The sequence below is a fragment of the Megalobrama amblycephala genome, linkage group LG1 (genome assembly GCF_018812025.1).
Source record: "Megalobrama amblycephala isolate DHTTF-2021 linkage group LG1, ASM1881202v1, whole genome shotgun sequence".
NCBI lineage: Eukaryota > Metazoa > Chordata > Actinopteri > Cypriniformes > Xenocyprididae > Megalobrama > Megalobrama amblycephala.
The window spans coordinates 63,514,341-63,539,678 of NC_063044.1; the positions used below are offsets into that span (position 1 = coordinate 63,514,341).

Below are 25,338 nucleotides of genomic sequence, written 5' to 3' on the forward strand. Positions count from 1 at the left end.
GTTCAGATTTTTACCTGCCCTGCTAAAATGCACAAAAAAGTCAGCCTATTGTTTTCGTTGTTTATGGCCCATGTAACCTTGTAAACAGTGCTTTAAGATTTTCAAGTGTAAGTCTAACTGGCAGCTTTACAGAAACTGAATAATCAAACACTGCACAGACGACAAATGGTGGTACAGTGGAGTGTCAGTGGTGTTTGGATACAGTGATGGATGAGAGGCGTGGCCATCCGATGCGCGTCACTGTGGCTCCATAAAGCAGGGACGGACCGTGCATCTTCAGCACTTTTGTGCAGCCTGGCAGACGCTGTAAGCAGAGATAGACATCTGATGAACATCTGAACAGCTCAAGGTAATTTGCTGATTTACTTGGCAATTCCAGTGCGCCCTGACCTGTTGTGTATAATTATATCCTGTGGACTTACTTTACATAACATACCATATTTGAAAATAATTTGCAACTTAATGATTTGCTGGACTTTGAAGCAATAGATTGAGAAACGCACCAAAATCATCTGTTGCATCATCTGTTCTGTAATGCATGTAAAGTGAAAGCAAGGTCATAGAAACTTGCTGCGTAACTGTTTTTTATTAGAATATGACACATATAATCACGCTGTCATCAACTTATCGTGTTCATTTGTGAACGAACACTATGCACGAGACTGTTCTCGCTTACTGAAAACATTTCTAAGTGACTTTGGTCAACGTAAAGACATACTGTCCTGTATTTGTCTGTTACAGGTTGACACTGCGCGAGCTGAAGGTGAAAACAGGTGAGTTGCATCATCATCATCATCATATTGAAGTCTGTAAGAAAAACTCCTGTGAATCGACTCACTGACATCAGACAAAACATGTCCCATGATATTAGCATTTAAAACAGCAACATTTCCACATTAAAATGAATCAGATGATCACTAGAATGTTCTTGACGTATATGTGTTTATATATTTATATTTGAGATTATCGTTTACTATAAATAAATTTAATCAAGGCTTTACATGAATTAAAATGTAAAAAAAAACAAAAAAAAAAACAGAATATGTATATTTAAAAATAAATAAATATTATTTATATATATATATATATATATATATATATATATATATATATATATATATATATAAAGTTTATTCACCATAGTTTAAAAAATATATAATAAAATATGACAAGATCTCAGAGTTAAACTGTGTCAGAAACAATTAATCTTAATTATGTCAGATAACACTAAAGCAAAACATGGTCAGGTCAAAATATCTGAATAATTTTTGGTTCCAAATTTGTATCAGTTTTATTGGTAGTCCACTGTAGGAAGAATTTTTGGGTATAATATGTCACAGTTTACTTTATTTTGCAATCCTCACTAACATAAATGAACTATAGTGTCCTGCACCCACTAGTAAAAATATATCAAATATTATCAAAAATATCTGAATAACTTTTGGTTTGACTAATATATATATTACTGTTAACCATATTTTCTAACTGCCTTGACAATTCAAAAGATAATTGCATTATTAGAAAATCAGATTGAAACCATAATGTAGTCTCAGTTCATTCATTCAATATTTGTCTATATTCAAATAAATATTTGACATTTGTATCTGACAGTGTAGAACCATATTGTGCCAAGTTTATAAGAAAATGGAAAATGGAAGCAGGAGACTCTGCAATGAACTGCTTTTATAAGACTGTAATAAGTCATAAAACCTTAGGAACATCAACAGCTGGACATTTATTTGAAATGATCTAAATTTTGAAAAAGATTATTTTAATAATATTGGGGTTAAAGTTTTATCTACAGTTGTGGTTTCAATTCTTGTCCTTCAATGAAAGGTTCGATTTTTGCTAATTTTATGAATTAAAGATCAAAAGGATAAACAATGCAGATTTAGTTTTTCATTTTTGATCATATTTACCAAGGGTGCAAATAATTCTGACCACAACTTCAGTCTACTTCACTGCTGACTGCTGTTTTTCCTTCCTGCTTTTACTAGCTGCTGCTTTTACATTTCTTTTGTCTGCTTGAAGATGTGGCATAAATGCATTGCTCTTTTCTTCTGCAGAGGAGGAGCAAAAAGAGCATAAAACGGAGAAGAAAAAGACATCTGTGCTGTTCTCCCCTCTTGTCCATGATGCGGGACTCTGTCTTCAACTGCTGCGTTTCCCCACCCCATCCCCCTGGAGGAGTAGAGGAGCACCACCAACAGAGAAGCAGAGCTCAGGCTCCGCCCCCTAACGATAGGCGTTTCCTTATATTCTTTGACTTTGACGAGACCTTGGTGGATGAGTGCAGCGACGACTCTATGGTTACCGTGGCGCCTGGTGGAGCCCTGCCCGGCTGGCTGAAGGACACCTACCGTCCCGGCCGCTATAATGAGTACATGCAGCGTGTGCTGGCCTACCTTGCTGAACAGGGCATCACCCCGGCAGCTATTCGAAGCACAGTGGAAAAGCTCCCTCCTTGCCCAGGCATCCCCACTTTGATGCATTTCCTGCTCTCCCAGCCATCAAGGGACTTTGAAGTCGTTTGTGTGTCTGACGCCAATAGCGTCTTCATCGAGACGTGGCTGCAGCACCTAGGCTTCCGCCCACTGTTTCTGCGCATTTTCACCAACCCGGCTCACTTTGATGACAAAGGCCAGCTGCAGCTTCAGCCCTTCCACTCCCATGAGTGCCTGCGGTGCCCAGCAAACATGTGCAAGGCAGTGGTGGTAAGGCAGTATGTGGCCCAGCGCATGCGTGAGAGAGGCGGACGGCCCTACCAGAAGGTTCTGTACGTGGGCGATGGGGCCAATGACTTTTGCCCATCACTCACACTGTCACCGGGCGATATAGCGTTCCCACGCCGGGACTTCCCAATGCATAAACTGATTCAGGAGATGGAGGAAGCCAAACCTGGAGAGTTCAAGGCAAGTGTGGTGCCCTGGAACAGTGGAGAGGATGTCATCAACACCCTGAGGAAGATATTGGAGAGGCCCTAAATAAGGCTCGAAATATGTTCACAGATTTCTTGTTACATTCCAAACTCTTGGCTTTGAGAAATATGCATCAACTCAGTTCTGTTGACTGAAACTGCCAAACCGTTAAGGATCTTTTAATAATAAGACCCGCAGTTGATGACTGTGTGCGGTTCAAATAACACTACTACTAACTGTATTTTTAAAATGTCAAGCTGCCTAAAAGCTTTGTGCACACCTACAGTATATTCAAAATTACAGATATGAACATAAATATATATGTGTATGGTTTTAGACTTTTCTTTCTTCTGATTGCATTCACATGAACACTGGCCAGTAGAGTTTCTCCCTAAATGCATTATTACTATTTTTTTTATCATACTTGTGGTGTCATTCACACATAAATCCAAATATAGGCTATTTGTTTTGTTTTTTGTAGTTTTTAAATATGCGAATCTGAAAGGTGCCATAAGTGATTTTTTATGTGAAGAATACTAAAATGATCATCTTCTAAATGAGAAATAACTTCAAATTGTTAGTATTCGCCACTGAAATATTGTACTGTATGCTATGGATTTTATTAGTAAACTTGAACCCATCCTCTGTTTGCAGGATGTGCTGAAGTTGTTTTAACCTGTGTTTGGTTGTGTGTTTGTTCCTGTTTCTTATGCAAAGTCTGTGAACTTTGGATGTGATCTGAGATAAATGAACCTCACCAGCATGGATATAAAGCCATTTACTCAAGTCTGTGTCTCAGTATGTTTTGACCCCATCACCCCAACACCTGTCATGTGTCTTACAGGATATCTATAGACACAATGAAATAAAATTTCAGAATCAACTCAAGTCATGTTGACTTGTGTAGCACTTTTCACAATGCATGTTTTTTATATACAGAATCTGACTAAATAGCACAAAAATAAGTTTGGCAAAATAAATGTTTAAGCACTATAAGAAAATGTACAAGCAAACAAATCAGATAAAAACATGAACATTTATTAGAATTCAGCCTATGTTTGCATTCATTCAGCCGTGATAAAGAGATGGTCACCCTTGTGGTTTTGACAATTTCTTTGCAAATTAAATTAATAATAATAATAATACCGCCTTAAACAGACCATGTCCAATTATACAATCTATTAAAGCAATGGAACATTTGCTAACGGTTTCCCCATGTTTTTGATAAGCCCAATTGTCTGTTATCAGTGTCATAAATACTATGGCTGTATAAGCTTCCCCGTGGGCAGCGCAATACATGTGAATTTGTTGACTAAGCTGATGGAACCGGCAAATGAGAAACCTTGTTTAGAACCAGGTAAAGTAACCATGGCGTTGGTTTTGAGATTTGCATATTAGATCATTTAGTCTCATATAGTTAGCTGTTGTCTATCTCCACCCAGGCTACGAGTAAAATATGTGACGTATGCTGTAAAGCAGGTCGCAGTCTTCCACTGGCAGGCATGGCAGGGGATGGGCGGGGCTGTGTGTACCGACCCGAACATGAAACCTGCAGAGTGTGGTTGTAGCCACTAGGAGGCCGCTCAGGTAGCAGCTGCAGTAGAATTCATCCGGTTAAAGGTGGGGTAAGTAGATTTTGAAAAATGCTGTTGGACATTGTTGATATTTGAAATCAACCCAAACAAACCCAGCCATCTCTTCATTGCTCCGCCTCCAAAACTCACACTCCAATCCTAACCACCCTGCTCCGAGTCGGTCTGGCAGGCGAGGCGAGTGCACTAACAATAACTCTATACACCTCATTCTCTAGCGATTGTCAGGTGTGCTGTAGTCTATCTGCAAAACTCTCACTATCTGGCCACTGTGACACATGCAATGCGAGATTGGATGTCTGTTTATCACAGCTGACGCGCAACAAAATGCTTCACGAAAAATAAAGCGCGGCTGATGAACTAACGACAAGGAAGTACAAAAAACGAATGTACAGTACACAAGAGTAAATACAAAGTGTTCATTGTTAGTCGCCAACAGCACAGCAGCACCAGACAATCAAAACTAGGGTGACCAGATGTCCCGAAAAAATCTGGCCCTAATTGTCCCGAAAATTATACTAAAGCAAAATCTTGAGAAGTTATTGTCTGATAAACATTAAAAACTGTCTGTGGAGGTTGAGTCGTCCTGCAACCAGCCCCCGCCGGCTGCTCATTGGCTGCAGCATCTTTTTTCTAAGTTTTAAAAAAATACCGTAGGTGGCTAGGCGCGAATTTAGATATGCATGTTTTAAGTCTTGATGAAGAGAGCGCAAGTTGCTGCAGCCGCGAGGAGGACAGTGATGCACGCGTACACGGAGTGATTGATTGTTCGCTGCACTGTGTACAAAAAAATACTTCACTAAACAATTATTTCGTTATTTTTGTTTAAGCTTATTAGCGTTAGGCTATACAGAAAGGTCTGATTTATGCACTGTTACTTACAACAGTCATTGTTGTTTTTCTTTTCACAATGACATTTGAGTTCATGATTTTAATGTTGTTGTTTTTTTGTGGCAGACTAAAGACTAATGGCAGACTGTTGATCTTTGAATAAAAATATGTTTGGTCCCCCCCCCCCCCCCCGTCCCGAATTTCAGCCAATCTCATCTGGTCACCCTAATCAAATCCGTGTTACTCATAAGAGAAGGAATCAAAGCAGCCTCCATGTCTGTTTTCAGGCCTTCCCTCTTAGCTCTCTCCAGCGCTGGAAAGCTTTTCTAATATAAACACGGTCCTAAAGCGCTTGCCCAGTCATAAACCTTCATTCCAGTGATATTCTTTTGAGCTCTTTTGTATTGTGTCCCATCTCTCTTTCTGCAGTTTTTGTTTTCTTTTTTCAAATCTCCCTCTTGTTCCTCCTCTCTCCTCAATCGTCATACGCCCCCTAATGCTGATTGGTTAGACGTTTATTGTTGGTGTTGGCCGACTCAATTTCCAAACAGAGTTTTTGAAAATCTACTTACTCCACCTTTAAGAGTTGTTCTACCACTGAAATAAGTTTAGAGACATTACTTTAAGGTTGAAAAACTACATAGTGTTGCTTTAAATCTTCCCAAATTCTCTCCACCTGCACTTGCTCACAACAATAATAATAATAATAGTAATTATTTGAAGACTTCAGATGCAAAGGCCTCTAAGTGCAGTCTGAAATTTTCTTTTATTTTTATCAAGCTCGTAAGTTTAGGTTCAGTAATTTCACTTTAATGGCAATTAATAGGTCATTTTCATTGCCATTAAAGTGGAATAACTGAACATAAACATACAAGCTTGATAAAAATGATCAATTTAGAAGAAAATATCAGAGGGCACTTAGAGGCTTTTGCATCTGAAATCTTCATTTATTCTGTTGACAGTGCAGCAATTAAGTATTTTGTGGTTATATAAATCTTGTATATTTATTAAACTAATCGATCATATTAAAATCACATTTTAAATGAAAGAATTTTTTTAAAGAAATTGAGACCAACGTTAGGTTTTTATTTTCGTCTGAAAAAATGTTTAACTTTTGTTGTTCGAAAACGTTTAGTAGAAAGTACTCTTCTATCAGTATTGGACTATTATGATATAATTTATATGAATGCATCTCAGAATATTTTGAAAAAATTGGATGTAGTCTATCATTCTGTTATTACGATTTGTTACTGGTCCATATACATCATTGTAATTTATATGAAATGACAAATTGGACTTCGGTGAATAGGGTAAAAAAATTTACTTATAGATATCACCATACTACCCCAGCTGATTGATTACATTAAAAATTGCAAACATTTTTTGTATTACAAGTTTTCTAAAATGTTATTTTTAAATATGCAAATGAGCTGTTATCTAAATATTATTTAAATATGCGCTAATTTGCATACATTTCTAGAACAAAAATCTGAATATTGGATGACGTCAAGTTCAAAATTCTTGTTTAATTTTTTGGACATATTAAATTCAAAGGCTTTTACAGAGGACATTTTGGATATCTCTTTTTATCACTCCATAAATCAGAAAATACTATCAACAGCCAGAAAAAAAAATTATTTTCACCATTTTTTTAGGAATAAAATGTTGTATAAAATCAGGCAAATTATATATCAACAAATCCCTCTGTAAAAACCTTCAGAATATAGATAAGAATAAAACTGTAAAGTTTGGTGTATGTAAGTTCTGCTGAAGTGGAGATATCTGACTCAGAGCAGAAGAAAAAACTCATTTTGAGAAAACGGCCTTTAAAGATATTTACTGTAATTGAAATCTATAGATAAAGTGCTATAAAATATACACTTAAAAGTGTATTTTGAATGTTTTCTTTCCACCAGTCTGAAAAAACACTTTATGAAAAGCCAAAAAGTGCAAAATCTCAAAATTGACAGGTGCCTGAAAAAACAGTGTTTTTGCCTGTAGTGTCTCCCCTTAAGGAGAAAAAAACATATGTTAGTTTTTATTTTAAAAGCTTTAGTGGGTAAATTACCACAGCATATATCTAGTTTGTTGACACATTGCACAAATATTTATAATACCAGATCAACAGATAAACTCTTACTTAAGATGCCGATTTTTCATACAGAGATAGGTCGTTTTGCATTTTCTAATTATGCTCCATATGTATGGAATGAACTTCAAGGTACATTACATATGGAATCCGTACCATCTCTTGCTATGTTTAAAAATATTTTAAAGTCTTTTTGTACAGTGTACATGTTTTAATATCTAACTAGGACTTGTATTGTTGTTAGAAAATTGTGTTTTATGTTTGTTCATTGTGTGGTGATATGTATTTCTTCATTAATTTGTCCTCTGCTGCCTATCTTGACCAGGACTACCCAGGTAGAAGAGATACTGTATCTCAAAGGGACCTTCCTGGATAGATAGATAGATAGATAGATAGATAGATAGATAGATAGATAGATAGATAGATAGATAGATAGATAGATAGATAGATAGATAGATAGATAGATAGATAGATAGATAGATAGATAGATAGATAGATAGATAGATAGATAGATTTTCTCTAAAATACCTTTGCAATACATTCTAATAGTTTATTAAAAAAATTCCCATGCCATTGCAAAATATCAAACATTCATCTCCACCTGCTGGCCGCATAGCGAGACCGCGCGTATTAAAACAACACGTCCTTCCTCATTGGTCAGCCGCGAGCACGTGACTTCACAGCTGATTTCCGTGGATGGCGTGTTTTTGCAGGATCAGATGTTCGTCCTTACCTCGGCGAGGCATGAATGCGCCTCTCATGATCGCAGTCGAATCAGCCGTGGCACAGTGACACACAGCTCCCCCCTGACAGCAGCAGACTCACAGTCGCTATGGCCCAGGCTGCACAGATAAACGTCCTCGATATCAACACTCCTCTCAGAGTGGAGCACGACAAGAAAAGACGACAATTCAGCATCCGACTGAACGGTCAGTAATGCGTCAGATAACGAGATGGGGGAGGAGGACGAACCACCGTGCTCTCGCCTGCAAAAAAATGTGCCTTTTGTTTATTGTATTTCGCTTCTCAACACGATAAACATATTAGATGCTAACAGAATCCGTGCTAATGATGTAGCAATAACAATTGCCTTGTTGTTTATGTAAATGTCGTTACATGCTTTGATCTTAGCAGTTAATTGAATATGACATGAACTAGTTGTTTCGCTGGGACGATTTTTATTTATTTTTTTCAACACACCACCAGCTTGTTTTTTTTATCTTTCCGATGAATGCTGCGGTTTTGATTGTTTTGACGCATTAAATCTCTCCTGTCACTAGCCACAGTTTGTGCATTTGCTCAAATGCAAGCTTTGTTTTCTTCTTCTCTTGCTGAATCAATAGCTAAGTTGCTAGCCATCCCATCCAGACTTTGTTTTTAGGCTACTTCCTGTTCCATCATCGCCTCTGATTTCTATCTGTACAAAACAAACCCAGGTCGTTTCGTTTCTGTCAGTGTGTAGAAGACCAGGAACAGCAGAGGTTTACAAGAACAGTCTTGCGGGGTTTCTCGTGAAAATAAAGGCTTTGTATTCAAAGAAATGACGCTTTCATAGAGACATAAACCCAGCCCACGACCATTTCCCCGGAAAGCGACATGCATCCTGTTTGACTGAGCCGAATTACATTGTTTACTGTATGGTGACTTGCATCTATTCTGTTGCATATTAAAGGTTCTCATGATAGGGCTGTTCTGCTGTATGAATATGTGGGGAAGAAGACGGTGGATCTGCAGCATACCGAGGTTCCTGAAGCTTACCGAGGACGCGAGATTGCCAAACACCTGGCCAAGGTTGTAGAAGGTTACTAAAGCTCAATGTGAACCGGTTTTTGCACAATGATATTGTGTTGTTCATTATAATTTGCTTTGTTTTTGCTAGGCTGCAATGGACTTCGTGGTAGAGGAGGATCTGAAAGCCCATTTAACCTGCTGGTACATCCAGAAGTACGTCAAAGAAAACCCTCACCCCCATTACTTGGAGCGCATCCTCCATTGAGAGCATCGAGGATCTCTTGATTCTAATAGGATGATTTGGGATTGGGTGGGATGGGTATCTGTTGGGCGTCCCTAATCTGTCTGACTGGTCTTGAAACTCCACAAAAGATTTATTTTTTTCGTTTGCGAGCGAGCGAGCGAGAGTGAATGCGATTTGAAGGAGGGGAGAGATCTGAAACTACAAAGCCGTGAAACTGTTAAGAGTGTGGACTTATCTCCCAGTAATTTAAGCAGACTTTCAAGCCAATCTAGAGAAGTGAGAGACTATGACACGCATTATGAACTCAAAATATCAGCTGTTTGATATGGTCATAAGAGCGACGCTAGACTCCGTATGCCTCTCTGGCCTTACGCCTTCAGATTTAGTGGTGCTCACGAGAGAGAGATACACGCGTACTTGTGTTCCCACATGCACAGGAGGGACATCCCAATGTAACTGTCCCGTCAGAAACGGCTATTTTATTCTGTGCATGTTCTAGGCTGATTTTGTGCTTTTGCATGTGTGTATCGGTGTATACTATGGCCAGTGAAGAGCTCAGACTCTGGAGACAATCGCCTGCCCATATATTCGCAGGGCTGAACCTCTCAGGATGCACACTTTATAAACACAATAAAGCACCTCTGCATAGAGGATTCTGTTACATGTGGTTGAATGTGTATGTATGAATAACTGAGTATGAGTGTAAGAATATCAGTGTACTCTCATATATCCCAGGGGTCTCATTAAAAGTCAGTTGATGATCTGCCTTGAGCGAGATTGGTTGTTTGCAAGGCATATTCTGTGCTGACAAACATCCATTGATACTCCTGGCGATGATAATGAAGGTCATCTTTTTCAAGTAAAACTGAGCTCTGTTACGTCAGTTTATGATGTAATACAGACTAAAGATGCCTGAAACTCATCTGTTTTTACACACTTATGTACTCTTAATATTACTATTCATGGTTTTGAATAAAAAATTTGAGATAAAACTTGGTTTATGAGTGTTTATGCTCATAAGTATGATGCATTTTAATTGTGTGTACTTTTGAATAAAGTTTTGTATTATTATTGAAATATTTTGCATTCATCAATGTTGTATTTACTTACTCTCACGTCATTCTGTGACATTTTTCTGTGAAATGGAATTTTAAGAATGCTGGAGTCCACAAAAAATGGAATTTTATTGCATAGAAAAAAATATATCAGCATGTTGTAATTTTTTTCACAAAATAAATAAATTCATACAGGTGTGAAAGACATGAGGGTTTAAGTAAATGATGATCCCCTGGTTTCACAGACAAGGCTTAAAGGGTTAGTTCACCCAAAAATGAAAATTCTGTCATTTTTTACTCACCCTCATGCCGTTCCACACCTGTAAGACCTTTGTTCATCTTCGGAACACAAATTAAGATATTTTAGTTGAAATCCGATGGCTCAGTGAGACCTGCATCGCCAGCAATGACATTTCCTCTCTCAAGATCCATAAAGGTACTAAAAACATATTTAATCAGTTCATGTGAGTACAGTGGTTCAATATTAATATTATAAAGCGACAAGAATATTTTTGGTGCGGTCATCACTATATACGTTTTTTTTTTGGCACACCAAAAATATTCTTGTCGCTTTATAATATTAATATTGAATCACTGTACTCACATAAACTGATTTAAATATGTTTTTAGTACCTTTATGGATCCTGAGAGAGGAAATGTCATTGCTCCCTATGGAGGGCTCACGGAGCCATCGGATTTCAACTAAAATATCTTAATTTGTGTTCTGAAGATTAACGAAGGTCTTACGGGTGTGAAACAACATGAGGGTAAGTAATAAATGACAGAATTTTCATTTTTGGGTGAACTAACCCTTTAAATATCCTAATTGAACTAAGGCCTAATCCTGGCTTAATCTAAGCCCTGTCTGTGAAACCGGGCCTATGTATCTTTAAATAGCTTAATTGTGAATTCATGTCTTATTCCATTTGGGTTTTACTAGTACATTTTCAGTGACTTGGTAACTAAATGCAATTTTTAATGTTTCATGAGTTTTTTTTTTCTTCTGTAAAATCTTACAATTTACAAAATGTTTTATGCACATTATTGTTCCACTCCAGCAGTCCAATGACACAATACCTAAACACTTTTAGAGGTTTAGGACGAATAAAACGATTGCGTGAAAAGCTTTGCTTTTAGTTCCCTTTCTTTACAATATTTTAATGCATTTTTTTCTCTCGAATTTATTAATGCACAGATATCGAATTAATTAATGCTTTTATGTTATGCAATCCATCACTACTGGGGGAGACAGAGAGCGCAAACCCTGCACGTGTTAGCGAGCACCTTGTAGTTGTTATAACACGGTTCCCCCTCTCTCCTATGCACCAGCGCCGTACGAGGACGGGACTCACTACATAAACGAGAACCGACCACATTATGGGTGAGTGCCTTCTCTGCAATACCATCGCATCCACGTTCATTACATGACCGAAAGTTTTGGATACAGCACAAAACAGTTAAATCATTTCGCCAGACCAAATTCTTTGTGCAACGCTCGCATACGCTGTGGGAATGGTTTGTCCTACTAAAAGCCCCATAGTGTTGTCCTTGCTTTCGATTGGTCACCTCCGCTATTCAAAAACATAAATTATATAGTCTCGAGGATCAAACCGCAATCAAAACCAATTAGTCGTCTGTTGTATGAAATAATGTGTCCCATTTATAAAATAAAAACATCTGTCTTTAACAAAATAAAGCAAACATTAATGTCGTTACAGATTCTGTTCAGGTGGTAGGATCCTCAACTAAATTCATATTCACGGGATTTGTAGTCTCTTTCAAATGCTCGAAAGCGTTAGAGCAGAAGTGTTGGACTACATTGCCCATAGTGCACCGCTACAAGTTTTGCGTCAAGTCTAGTCCGTTGCTTTTTCAAGATGGCGTCGCTGGGAAGGAGGCGCGGTGTCCCAGTCAACAGGGAGAGGTCAGTTAGACTAAAACCTGTCATTATTTCATAATACGTGACGTGAAATGTTTAGGCTTTATGCACATTTTAAGTTAGTTTCCCATCGTTAAAACACCAGGTCTTTTGGCGTTTTGTGCATCCACAAACACTAAAAAACATTGTCTGAATAGAGCTCATGTGTTGTTTTGATTAGCTTACTGACTCTGGGGTCCCTCAACTGATTAGCAGTGCAGAGAGCAGCAAAACATGTAATTTTATGGCAGTTACATCTGAAATCTTGATATTGATTTTGCAGTATGTGTTACCCATTTTGACAAAAGAGGAACACGTTAAAATAGGCGCTTAACTCCCATGACAGCGGCTTTCAAGGAGATATGTACAGTTAGCAGGCATTTCGAGTTGTTATACTAAGTTTAGTCATATTATGTTTCGATCAAATGTCTTGAAAACAGGAAGAAATTGTCTTTTTTTTGCGCTACCAAAAATGTCATTTTAATGCACAGCCTGTTAAACTGACAGTATGCATTAAATTAATTTTAACCGTTGCAAAAGGCGCACCGCTCTCGCCTGACTTTATCGAGTTTGTTATCAGCTCAGTGTTTTATAAAATAATAGCTAGCCGATAATAGCTATACACGACCAAGCTGTCTTTCATTGTACATTTTGAAAATTTACCCTAAGCTTTCTCCCTTCAAATAAAATCGCGCAAAAGTTTCCTGTTCCCCTGTGTGAACCCAGGCCGCAGATGGTCTGGCTGATGTAGAAAACGCGAGACAGACAGTGTCGAATCAAGACCGGAATATACAGTCAGTTTTAGGTTTTTAAGCAGCTTTACCATTTTAAATCCATTTAGAAAAATGTGGCAAACAAATTAGCACAGGAAATGCTGTCCCCTGTGAAGCAATGTTGACTCACTGGATTATAAACACTTCTTGCTGTCTTGTCCAATCAGTTTTACTTTTTGCCTCAGAGTAAATCTCAACAATTACATTCACATGCAACCAAAAAAAATCAGACTGATGGCTCATTTGGGCTGAAAGCATAGATGCTCATTCGATCCGAAGTTTCGATTGTATTGAAAGGGTTGATGTAGACCTGAAATAATCAGAATTTTAAAAAATGCACAGTGCCAGGATGTGCATGTTTATTTAGATCTTGCAAACTGGTCAGTGGAGGAGGCTAAATATTGCTTATTAAATATTTGCAAAAAAAAAGCTCTTCTGACACATGTCAGATGTCATCGAGGCAAAAACGGCAATTATGTCACTGCATCGTTGTAGGGTTCATATAAACAGAACTTTTAGAAATCTGAATTCATTTGGATTGGAGAACTCACTTTTTCCTCTTTCTCTTTTCTCTCTCTTAAGGGGAGTGATGGCGGCGACGGAGTGTTACATCGTCCACGAGATCTACAACGGCGAGAATGCACAGGAGCAGTTCGAGTACGAGCTGGAACAGGCTCTGGAGGCGCAGTACCGTTACATCGTCATCGAACCCACGCGCATCGGAGACGAAACAGCCCGCTGGGTGGCCGTGGGAAACTGCCTGCACAAAACCGCCGTTCTGGCCGGGGCCGCATGCCTCCTGACGCCACTCGCCCTTCCTGCCGACTACTCCCGTTATGTGGCGCTGCCGGCTGGCGCTCTTAGCCTGGCCTGCGCCGCGCTCTACGGCATCTCTTGGCAGTTCGACCCCTGCTGCAAGTACCAGGTAGAGTACGACAGTCAGAAGCTCTCGCGGCTGCCCCTGCACACGCTCACCTCCTCTACGCCGGTGGTTCTGGTTCGACGGGACGACGTGCACAGAAAGAGACTGCACAACACGATAGCGTTGGCGGCCCTGGCGTACTGTGCCAAGAGGATCTACGAACTGTACGCTGTATGAGCGCTATGGCACATCCACACACACACGCATACAGATACTGACATACGCGTACACACACACAAACACACGGCAGGGAGGTGAGAAGCACTACTAAACACCCGACACTGGCAGATACACACACACGTACACACCAAACAATAACATACGGACGGACCGACAGTGAGAGTGTTCGAAAACAAAAGGAGACGAGGCTCTTTCTCTGTCACGATTTTTCATCTTTTTGATTTCAACCAGTTAAAGATTGGACAGATTGATGGACGGACGGACGGATGGATGGATGGATGAGAGGAAGGGTTGGGGGGGAGCTTATAGTTCTGAATGAATCTTCCCCTTTCCTCTGTACTTTAAAAGTGATATCACCAGTACACTTGAGCCCTCCTTCCCTGCGCCTGTCCAGCCCCTTCCTCGTCCCGCAGCTCTCCCCAAAACGGTCACCTGCCACCCACACGGAGCTTCCGCACCCAGGCAGCGACCTGTCGGACTGAACGTGTGGTGGACAGACAGATGTGTTTTAAGAATGACCTTTGAATCCTCTCTTTTCTCCCTCTGTGTAGTTTTACTGTACCCTGCCTTTGGTGCGTCACCTTTTCATTAAACAGTAGGAGATTTAACCTCACTGGTATCTCTGACGACCTTTATTTTGACCCTCAAGGGCTTGGATTCATTCTTACTGCACTTATGAGTTGTAGACTTCATGCAGAGCTCGCAGTCAGATTTATTTTACAAGCCACGCTTTGTAATGGATCAGTATAAATCCGAATCTTCTGATGAAGTTATGAAAAATAAATATAAAAGATAAGTAAATGTGAACTCATCTGAAAGGGATAGTTCATCCCAAAATTGAAGTTTTGTCATTTACTCATGCTGTTCCAGACCTATATATTGCTGTTACTTAATGTTTCATTTTTGGGATATTACTATTCCTTGAATTTGCAAACAAACCAGTCCAATTGAGTGATATTTACTTCAGTATAACAGTTAGTTATTCACAGCCTATTTGCAGAGAAATTGTGAGAGATATAGTTTGCAAATGGTATTTTGTATTATTGGCACCATGTTAAATAATGTTTACACTGTTTATGTTTTTACAATTGCATCTGGCCTGTGGAGTCATTTGATATGTTTTATTTCCATATTGTAGAGTATAATATCTAAAACAGGAAATTCAAAGAGAAAATGGTAGGACTTAAATTGGGTCAGTATTTATTTTGTGTGTTTTTGTGTCATTTCTGCTCGGAAGAATTGGAAAATAAGAAAAAAAAAAAAAGTTATACAGGTTTCTCCAACAGTTCTCCTCTCTGCAGTTGGTCAACACTTCATCTTTAGGAGTAAGTGCTCATCATTCTTAAAGCCACATTAGAAAATCCTAACTCTTTGTTAGTGGTTCTTGAAAATGGCATTTTGAAACATTGTTCAGTTTTACCAGAATTGTACAAAGATATTCACTGATACACAGCCACAACATTAAGACCAGTTGTAGGTGAAGCAAATATCATTGATCATCTCCTAACAAGGCCACATATTATAGTCAGGGTAGATCAGATTGTAAGAAAACAATCAGTACTCATAATCAACATGTTGGATGCAGGAGAAATGGGCAAGAATAAAGATCTGAGCAACTTTGAGTTGGGCCAGATTGTTATGTTATGTTGACTTGGGTTAGAGTATCTCTGAAAGGTTTGTGGGTTGCTCCCTGTCAGCAGTGGTGAGAATTTGCCAACAGAATTGGCCCGACAGGGTGTTGGGCACCCAAGGCTCATTGATGCATGAGGCAAACAAAGGCAGTCTGGTCCGAGCCAACAGAAGGTCTACTGTGGCACAAGTCACACAAAATTTTAATGATCTTTTGGAGCAGTGGAAGAAGGTCTGCTGAGTTCTGCTTTCTTTCACATCTTGGAAGGCTGTGTACGATTGCACTGTTTACCTGGGAAAGCGATGCACAGTAGGATGACGACAAGCCTGTCGAGGGAGTGTGATGCTCTGGGCAATGTTCTGCTGGGAAACCCTGGGTCTGGCAATTCATGTGGAAATAAATTTGACACATGCCTCCTACCTAAACATGGCAGACCGTATGCACCTGGTGCCACGGCTGATTATCTCAAGCCTCCAGGTGTTGCCTTGGCCTCCGAATTCCCCAGATTTCAATCCAGTCAAGCATCTGTGGGATGTGCTGGACAAAAAGTCCGATCTACGGCGACTCCATCTCGCAACCTACAGGACTTGCTGAACGTCTTGGTGGTAGATACCACAGGACACCCTCTGGTGTCTTATATAGTCCATGGCAGCACACGGAGGATCAACAGCATATTAGACAGGTGGTCATAATGTTTTGGTTCATCAGTGTATAATACTACTATAATTCATGACGTAATGGATTCATGGATTTTAAAATGGATTCACTTTCTGACCTGAGAACGTAATGTTCTCAGGTCAGAAGGTGAATCTATTTTAAAAAAGGCTTTTTCAGAGAGAGAGAACATGAAACTAAAACAGATCTCATTTAGGTAGTGCAGGATTTTAAGGGGACCGGAATAGGGCTTTTTTTTTTTAAATATAAAAAAAGTAGTAGTGGAATTTAGTGTAGAGGAATTTAACAGTTCTAAACGGTGTTCCTATGTGATGTTCAAATGTTGTACTGGGTTTCAAAGGAAACTGTAGGCCTGAAACTGAGAATGCGTAAATAATCTTAAGGCATCTGAAAGATAAACTTGTGGAAAAATAATTGGGCAAAATACCACATATTTTTAAATCTGCGCGATGTGAATCGGTGGAAATGAAAGACTGAATGTGGCAGTAAATTTTCCTCTGTTTAGACTGACCATTTGAACACCATTTAAATAACATTGCCTTGACAGATCTGTCTGCCGAGTTTCCTCCACCAACATTATTTGGAGACTAAAATCACCTGGGCTGGTATTGCAAACTCCACCTTTTTTGAATGTTCTATATTTAAAAATATATATATATCAAGGAAGCAAGTTTCAAATGGATAGTTTTCATGAACCAACATCATGGTTTCTTGAGGAAAAGTATCCTTTTATATGTCAGTTAATACAAAATGTAGAATTTGTTTTTCCTCCAAAGCACAACCGCTCAATCATGCACATCCATTTCCCAGGATCTTATTGAGAGCTGCAAATGTGTGGTGCATCACTACCAAACGAAAATGAGTCATTAGTATCTGTCATAACCAGATTATCATGATGCGCTCATTGCAGACTGCAGTGATGCTTCACATCTGTTTTTATTTTTTGTTTGTTTTTTTGTTGCTATGGAGACCTATTTAGGACAGAAGGCAGGTGAAAAACTGCATTAAAACATAAATCATTAAATGTTCAAATTAATTCAACTTCATGTTAGCATAAGGGGCACCAGAACATTATGATAATGAGTGATAGCCAAAAGGAAACTACGAAGAGAAATGTGATGATTTATAACTGTAGGCAATTAAAGGTGACACGCAACAGGGTGCATAGAGTGGAAAATTAATTTCATAATAAATTAGGGTTAACAAGTAGACAATAAATTAACAAACCATTTAATCCAGTACAATATAAATAGACAAAATTTAGTTCTTGTATGATAAATGTTTGTTCTCCTTATCTAAGGACTGGTCATTTTGCTGTTGTGTTTTTCACAGATCAGGGATGTTTCAATTCATTTTTAAATATCTATTAAAGGTGCCCTAGAATCAAAAATTGAATTTACCTTGGCATAGTTGAATAACAAGAGTTCAGTACATGGAAATGACATACAGTGAGTCTCAAACACCATTGTTTCCTCCTTGTGTAAATCTCAGTTGTTTAAAAATGGCAGATGGGGCGATAATAACTGACGTGATCCATGATAACATGATATTTTTAGTGATATTTGTAAATTGTCTTTCTAAATGTTTCGTTAGCATGTTGCTAATGTACTGTTAAATGTGGTTAAAGTTACCATCGTTTCTTACTGTATTCACGGAGACAAGAGCCGTCGCTATTTTCATTTTTAAACACTTGCAGTCTGTATAATTCATAAACACAACTTCATTCTTTATAAATCTCTCCAACAGTGTGTAATGTTAGCTTTAGCCACAGAGCATACTATCAAACTCATTCAGAATCAAATGTAAACATCAAAATAAATACTTTACTCACATGATCCGATGCATGCATGCAGTATGCATGACGAACATCTTGTAAAGATCCATTTGAGGGTTATATTAGCTGTGTGAACTTTGTAAATGCACTGTATTATAGTCGAGAGCTCGGGGGGCAGGGAGCGCGCGATTTAAAGGGGCCGCAGCCTGGATCGGTGCATAGTTAATGATGCCCCAAAATAGGCAGTTAAAAAAATGAATTAAAAAAAATCTATGGGGTATTTTGAGCTGAAACTTCACAGACACATTCAGGGGACACCTTAGACTTATATTACATCTTGTAAAAACTGGTTCTAGGGCACCTTTAAATACATTCCATTAGCATACAAATTACACTTTTTGGCTAAGATTCAAAGATTTTTTAATACTGTTTTCTCTTATTCTTCTTTCACTCTCTGTTCTTTCACGGCCCGTGAAGCCATCAGTCTGAAGTAGAGAGCAGGCCAGAGTGTACGCAGATAGATGGCTGCAGTAGGCAGCGGCCCGGCCAATACGACGTCTTTCTGTTTGTGACAGACTGCCTTAAGAACAGCACGTGCCACGTCCACTGGATCCCACCCCTTTGCTGTGGTTTTGTCCATTACTTCAAACCCAAAAGTACAAAACAAAAAGAAAAACTTCTTAATATTAAAATACGTATTTTTTGGACGCACATGTAAATATTCCAAAATATATTTCATAACTCACACTCAAGAACAGCATTCTCTCACCTCCATATTGAGAGCCGTCCCCTGTGACTGCATTGATGGACAGGTTTGTTCTGATGTAACCCGGGCTGATGACAGACACCTGCAGGCCGAACCTGTCGACCTCTGCCCTCAAACAGTCAAAGTAGGCTTGCGTCGCATGCTTAGATGCAGCATCTGCCAGAACACATTACAGATATGCAAGCAAACCTGATCACTTGTTATGGTTTTATTCATGAAGAAAATTCTTTGAAACACCTGTGTAAGAAAAAATGATGAGGACATTGAAGATCTCAATGAAGATTATTGCAGCGTAGCAGTGACAAATTACATGTAGCACCTTATGTTTAACTGAGTCGGAATGAACACCGAACATCCTAATCTCAATCCTTTTATCCTGTGACAGTTTACCACCCCTAATGTAAATGAAGTTGCTCCTGTTGTAACAGCTGTGTTCTGATGAAATTGTTGAAGTTGAGATGGTCTGAGATGGTTCCCATTCTACAATTCATGACCATTTGTTCAGGATGTGATTGGCTCAAGTGGTGCAGAAACAATGAAACAGTTGATTTTGTTCATCTCTATGATAATTAAGCCATTTTGGGGAATGAGCTTGTTCAAGCACCTATCTTGGAGTGGAATCCGGGTTGAGGCAGACATTGTCATTTCTTTCATCTGAATACCTGTTTTGTTGTGTATGTATACTCACATGCAGATCTGTACGGTATTGAAATCTTTCCCTGCACACTGCTGATGACAACGATATGTCCACTGCGTCTATCGATCATTGAAGGCAGAATGGCTGGACAGGACAAAAAAATAACGTTTAATAATAATGTGATATTATGATATAATATGATATATATAATAAATGACATATACTTTATATTAATAACATAATTTTAAATGTATTTCACATTTAATATCATTTTTACACATTTTCAATGTCTAAACAAACTGTAAAATAGGAGCAATGATTAAATATGAGTCACATATTTCAGGTCTAAACAACGACATTCTCACATAAAAAACTCTTAAAACTACAGTGTTTGGTACAACAAGTGTAGTATTTGTAAAAATGATGGTGGATTTGCTCGGGTGCCATGACAGTTGCTTCAATCAGAGTGATACAAACGGTGAAAAGGTAAGAGTGCTGTTATCACTAAAATATTGCACGGCTATTAGCCAATCAGAAAGATCTGTTGCCTATATGTATATGTATATATATTGCCAAAAGTTTTGGGTCGCCTGCCTTTACGTGCACATGAACTTTAATGACATCCCCTTCTTAATTCGTAGGGTTTAATATGGAGTTGACATACCCTTTGCAGTTATAACAGCCTCAACTATTCTAGGAAGGCTTTCCACAAGGTTTAAGAGTGTGTTTATGGGAACTTTTGACCATTCTTCTAGAAGCGCATTTGTGAGGTCAGGCACTGATGTTGGCGAGAAGGCCTGGCTCACAGTCTCCGCTCTAATTCATCCCAAAGGTGTGCTATCGGGTTGAGGTCAGGACTCTGTGCAGGCCAGTCAAGTTCCTCCACACCAAACTCGCTCATCCATGTCTTTATGAAACTTGCTTTGTGCACTGGTGCGCAGTCATGTTGGAACAGGAAGGGGCCATCCCCAAAATGTTCCCACAAAGTTGAGCATGAAATTGTCCAAATGTCTTGGTATGCTGAAGCATTAAGAGCTCCTTTCACTGGAACTAAGGGGCCAACCCCTGAAAAACAACCCCACACCATAATCCCCCTCCACCAAACTTTACACTTGGCACAATGCAGTCAGGCAAGTACTGTTCTCCTGGCAACCAAGTCCATCGGATTTCCAGACAGAGAAGCGCGATTCGTCACTCCAGAGAACACGTCTCCACTGCTCTAGAGTCCAGTGGCGGCGTGCTTTACACCACTGCATCCGACGCTTTGCATTGCTCTTGGTGATGTAAGGCTTGGATGCAGCTGCTCGGCCATGGAAACCCATTCCATGAAGCTCTCTATGCACTGTTCTTGAGCTAATCTGAAGGCCACATGAAGTTTGGAGGTCTGTAGCTATTGACTCTGCAGAAAGTTGCCGACTTCTGCACACTGTGAGCCTCAGCGTGCGCTGACCCCGCTCTGTGATTTTACGTGGCCTACCACTTCGTGGCTGAGTTGCTGTTGTTCCCAATTGCTTCCACTTTGTTATGATACCACTAACAGTTGACCGTGGAATATTTAGTAGTAAGGAAATTTCACGAATGGACTTATTGCACAGGTGGCAACCTATCACGGTACCACGCTTGAATTCACTGAGCTCCTGAGAGCGACCCATTCTTTCACAAATGTTTGTAGAAGCAGTCTGCATGCCTAGGAGCTTGAGGCCATGGAAGTGATTGGAACACCTGAATTCAATGATTTGGAGGGGTGTCCCAATACTTTTGGCAATATAGTGTGTGTATATACACACACACTACTATTCAAAAGTTTTTTTTTTTTGAAAGACATGAAATTGATCGAGCCATAAAGACATTTATAATGTTACAAAATATTTCTATTTCAAATAAATGCTGTTTTTTTTAACTTTCAATTAATCAAAGAATCTTGAAAAATTTTATAACTGTGTCAAAAAAAATATTAAGCAGCACAACTGTTTTCAACATTGATAATAATAATAAATGTTTCTTGAGCATCAAATCATCATATTAGAATGATTTTTGAAGGATCATGTGACACTGAAGACTGGAGTCATGATGCTGAAAATTCAGCTTTACATCACAGGAATAAATTACATTTACATATATTTTTAGTAATAATATTTCACAATATTATATATACAGTTTTCACTGTATTTTTGATCAAATAAATGCAGCCTTTTTTCCAATTTATTTATTTATTTTTTTAAATCTTTCCAACCCCCAAATTTAAACTATATAATAGTTTCACTGATCTCTTTCTTTGACTCGTATTCACTCACCTTGTGTAAGAGCAACAGGACCGAAGTAGTTGGTCTCCATGACATCTCGCTGAACTGAGACTTGGGTGTCCAGGATGTTGCCACGGTAACTAATGCCGGCATTGTTGATAAGGACATCAACATGACCATGGCACTTCAAAATCTCCTTGGCGGCACTGGAAACCAGAGATGTGCTGGAGAGGTCAAAGGTGACAGTGCAAGGAGTGTAAGTCTGAAAAAGAAAGTAATAAATAAACCTAGTTAAGAGACTGGACATAAGATTGGATACATTCGCATTTACATTTTTGTTTAGTGTAAATAAATGACACCTTATTTTTCCCATGAATTCATTATATAACCACAATCACATTTTTAAACAGGCATAAAAGATAACATAACTTTGACTGAACAGCCAAAAAGGAGAGTAACAGATTTGATTGAAGGTTTTCACCTGTATTTTTTCATTGTTTTTATTTCTCAGCTCCTCAACGACCTCCTGCAGTCTCTTCTGGTCCCGTCCGCAAAGGATCAGTCGGGCCCCCGCCGCGTGGAAGACCCGGGCACACTCTGAGGGTGAAAAGGCAGATTAAGACATTAAACAAACAATGATGTAATATCTACAGTTAAATGGCATTGATAAGACATTATGCTAAGTATTATAAGAGAGTTTATGTGCATGTAACCTTTGCCCAGGCCTGAGCTGGCTCCAGTGATCACCACCACTTTATCCTGTAGATTCTGCTTGTGTCTGAGTCTCTGGATCACTTTCAGCAAAATCAGCAGCCCGACAGTCCCAGCAGCCAGTGGTCCAACACCTAAACCTAACACACGCTCCATGTGCCTGTACACACATGCATGTATTAATTTACATTTATAAAAACTCATCTCAACCCAGCATCTTTATCTAGAAGTAACATGGCAGCATTCTGTGAGAACGCCACTGACCTTGAAGTTAATGTGGATCTCTTTTACATGCTATTTACATGGGAGACAGAACTGTAAATTGTAAACAATATTTTAAAGAAAAACAGAAAAATTTATTGTAAATTTATTTAATAGGCTCTTTTAACATATTTTGACCTCACACTAAGAGACTACATGGAATATTTGTATTTGAAAAAATGAACTAGTGAAGATAAAAGATTAAAGTCAGCATGAAACAGAGGTTGCAATAGGCTTTTCTTCCCTACTGTGATGTATATCAGGGCCATAACCACCAAAGACATTGAGGAGGACAAGTCACTCCCATTAATTAGAAATGGCCAAACTGTCCCACCCAATATTTGAAATTCTTGCACTGCTCTGCCGCACTCCATTACACAGTGCTCTGTATGATATTAGTATAACAAAAAGGTTTAAAAGTTACATTGTTAGTCTGGTCTGCCTCAGCGGTCTAACAGCGCTTGTCAATGTCAAAATGATTGAGATGGCCAATCAAATCAAAGTAGGCGGGGTTTACAGAAGCAGATCGTGAATTTAAACTTGAAAGAGAGTGAGGTAAGATGTACATAGAGAAACATTTAATACGTCAACTGTTTTGCAATAGAAATGATAAACAACCGACAGTAACATCCAGTAATGCATGTAATTCATGTAATTCCTAACCGAATGACGAGACAAGAAACGTTTTACGTTTTCGACATATTAGGCATACAAATAAAAGTACATGTGTACCAATTTTAATGCAAATATTATTTGCAAATAGTTCAAAATTATTATTTTCCTTCACTGTTTTATTTATTTATGCTTTATAAAAATATATTTTTGCTAATTGAAATAGACCTAAAATATATATATAAAAAATATATAAATATTTGATGAAAAAATTAAGCCTAAAAAACAGTTGGAAATTTGTCATGCTGCCTTGGCAACTAACTGAAATTAAGGGGGTTATGATCTTTTGACATATAATAGGTCTTTGTACCATTAAAACATCCAGCAATTTTCATAGCTTAAAACGTCCTCCTTTTAATACACGGAGCATTTATTTAAACAAGCTGCAAAAATGGTTTGTTTGGATATTGTGGAGACTTTTGACACAAATATATTTGCATATGACTGCCACCAGAACAAGACATCGACGAATAGTTACATAATTGCACCATACGTCCCGCCCACAGGCAAAAGATACAGTTAAATTTCTAACATACTCCATGTGCTTGAGTCTGTCGACAACAGGACAAATAGAAGAGTGAAAGAACGTTCACTTTGATGCATCTGGTTTAAACAGCTTGTTTCACTTCATAAGGACACCTGTGCATCAGGAACAAGTGGATGATTTATTTTTAATGGCGGAGGATTATGTTTATTCTGAGCATTTGACTGCATATTGTTTTGTAAACGAGGTACAGAGTTAGGGACTTTGTGAAAGATTATGGCAGCTACATGCAAACCTCAAGTTAACAATTCCATAATACTTTGTATGGATATTGTTTTCAAAACACTTGCGTGCAATAGCGAGTGGGCGTTCCTATGCAATGACGCTAGCCAATCACAACAGTGGCCGTTTCTGACAGAGGTTCAGAATGAGGGAAAATATCATTCTTCACAATATATATTTGTGCAAAAACTCTTTAACATTATATGTGAACCTCAAGGAACATTATTAAATATTATTATTCATATTAACATTATTAATATTAAAATAAAGATCCATGTCATGACCCCTTTAAAAGGACTAAAACTTAAATAAAAATAAAGCTAAATAGAAATATAAAAAAGGACAAAACCACATGAAATTGCAAAAGCTTTAAAATGAAAATAAAAAATAATAGCTAATTTAAAATATCAATAAATTCTAATAGTATGTAAATAATACTGATATAACTCTTCTGTTATAGTCATTAGTGGTAAAGTGTTGAGACATTTTAGTGATTGATTTATCGTAATAATAATACAAAAATCTTAGCCTCTTCGAAAATACAGAGCCACGTTTTCACTGATGTGTAGTAGTACAGTAACTAATACACAGCAACTATCCTGACTAGTAAGTCACGTATAAAGGTTTCAGTGCGCTGTGCAACCGAACTTATTTTCACAAAACATACCAATCCATTTCTCACTTCTCAGTATCTCTAATAATCATTATCTCTAAAGGCTGTTGTATCTACATGCACTGTTTTGTAAATACATAAAATTAACAGGCAGGGATATTGACACATGACCTACCTAAAGCTGAGACCCATTTGATTGAATGGAGAATCCGGAACTCAACAATATCACGTGATTTCAGCTGTGCCCGAAGGGGCGGGACCATAACGCCCTCTACAGAATCCAGCAAGTAAACGCATCAAAACAATGTATGTATATATATATATATATATATATATA

General features: G+C 38.4%; 4 protein-coding genes across 5 annotated transcripts; 3 read left to right on the forward strand and 1 right to left on the reverse strand.

Annotated features, from left to right (window-relative positions):
• The first annotated feature begins 172 nt into the window (after nt 1–172).
• Nucleotides 173–3,704, forward strand: phospho1 (phosphoethanolamine/phosphocholine phosphatase 1). Its single transcript, XM_048208643.1, has 3 exons — nt 173–349; nt 742–773; nt 2,067–3,704. Exon 3 carries the CDS (start codon nt 2,133–2,135, stop codon nt 2,982–2,984), a length of 852 nt encoding a protein of 283 aa, XP_048064600.1. The 5' UTR covers nt 173–349; nt 742–773; nt 2,067–2,132; the 3' UTR covers nt 2,985–3,704.
• A 4,389-nt stretch (nt 3,705–8,093) lies between these two features.
• natd1 lies at nt 8,094–10,397 on the forward strand. The gene is made up of 3 exons (XM_048208656.1): nt 8,094–8,359; nt 9,103–9,221; nt 9,310–10,397. The coding sequence occupies exons 1-3, from the start codon at nt 8,263–8,265 to the stop codon at nt 9,424–9,426; spliced, it is 333 nt and encodes a 110-aa protein (XP_048064613.1). The 5' UTR covers nt 8,094–8,262; the 3' UTR covers nt 9,427–10,397.
• Nucleotides 10,398–11,694: 1,297 nt separating this feature from the next.
• Nucleotides 11,695–14,866, forward strand: tmem11 (transmembrane protein 11). Of its 2 annotated transcripts, none has more exons than XM_048208671.1 (2): nt 11,695–11,841; nt 13,734–14,866. In XM_048208671.1, the coding sequence occupies exon 2, from the start codon at nt 13,741–13,743 to the stop codon at nt 14,248–14,250; it is 510 nt and encodes a 169-aa protein (XP_048064628.1). In that variant the 5' UTR covers nt 11,695–11,841; nt 13,734–13,740; the 3' UTR covers nt 14,251–14,866. The 2 variants fall into 2 exon arrangements, with proteins under 2 accessions (XP_048064628.1, XP_048064621.1); XM_048208664.1 differs by lacking the exon at nt 11,695–11,841 and adding an exon at nt 12,230–12,384.
• Nucleotides 14,867–18,578: 3,712 nt separating this feature from the next.
• Nucleotides 18,579–25,238, reverse strand: dhrs7b (dehydrogenase/reductase (SDR family) member 7B). Its single transcript, XM_048208672.1, has 7 exons — nt 25,177–25,238; nt 22,692–22,849; nt 22,460–22,575; nt 22,030–22,240; nt 19,787–19,879; nt 19,102–19,254; nt 18,579–18,974 (listed from the first exon to the last, which is right to left on the reverse strand). Exons 1-7 carry the CDS (start codon nt 25,191–25,193, stop codon nt 18,769–18,771), a joined length of 954 nt encoding a protein of 317 aa, XP_048064629.1. The 5' UTR covers nt 25,194–25,238; the 3' UTR covers nt 18,579–18,768.
• Nucleotides 25,239–25,338: the final 100 nt, after the last annotated feature.

Bases quoted from the DNA above. Each gene is read 5' to 3' on its own strand.
- dhrs7b (XM_048208672.1), bottom strand. The intron at 22,576-22,691 runs GTTACATGCACA...TTTCACCCTCAG, and splicing joins CAGCTCAGGCCTGGGCAAAG to AGTGTGCCCGGGTCTTCCAC. The intron at 19,880-22,029 runs GTGAGTGAATAC...TGTCCTGTCCAG, and splicing joins TCCTGTTGCTCTTACACAAG to CCATTCTGCCTTCAATGATC.
- tmem11 (XM_048208664.1), top strand. From the start codon at position 12,338: ATGGCGTCGCTGGGAAGGAGGCGCGGTGTCCCAGTCAACAGGGAGAG. The intron at 12,385-13,733 runs GTCAGTTAGACT...CTCTCTCTTAAG, and splicing joins GTCCCAGTCAACAGGGAGAG to GGGAGTGATGGCGGCGACGG.
- natd1 (XM_048208656.1), top strand. From the start codon at position 8,263: ATGGCCCAGGCTGCACAGATAAACGTCCTCGATATCAACACTCCTCTC. The intron at 8,360-9,102 runs GTCAGTAATGCG...TGCATATTAAAG, and splicing joins ATTCAGCATCCGACTGAACG to GTTCTCATGATAGGGCTGTT. The intron at 9,222-9,309 runs GTTGTAGAAGGT...TGTTTTTGCTAG, and splicing joins TTGCCAAACACCTGGCCAAG to GCTGCAATGGACTTCGTGGT.
- phospho1 (XM_048208643.1), top strand. From the start codon at position 2,133: ATGATGCGGGACTCTGTCTTCAACTGCTGCGTTTCCCCACCCCATCCC.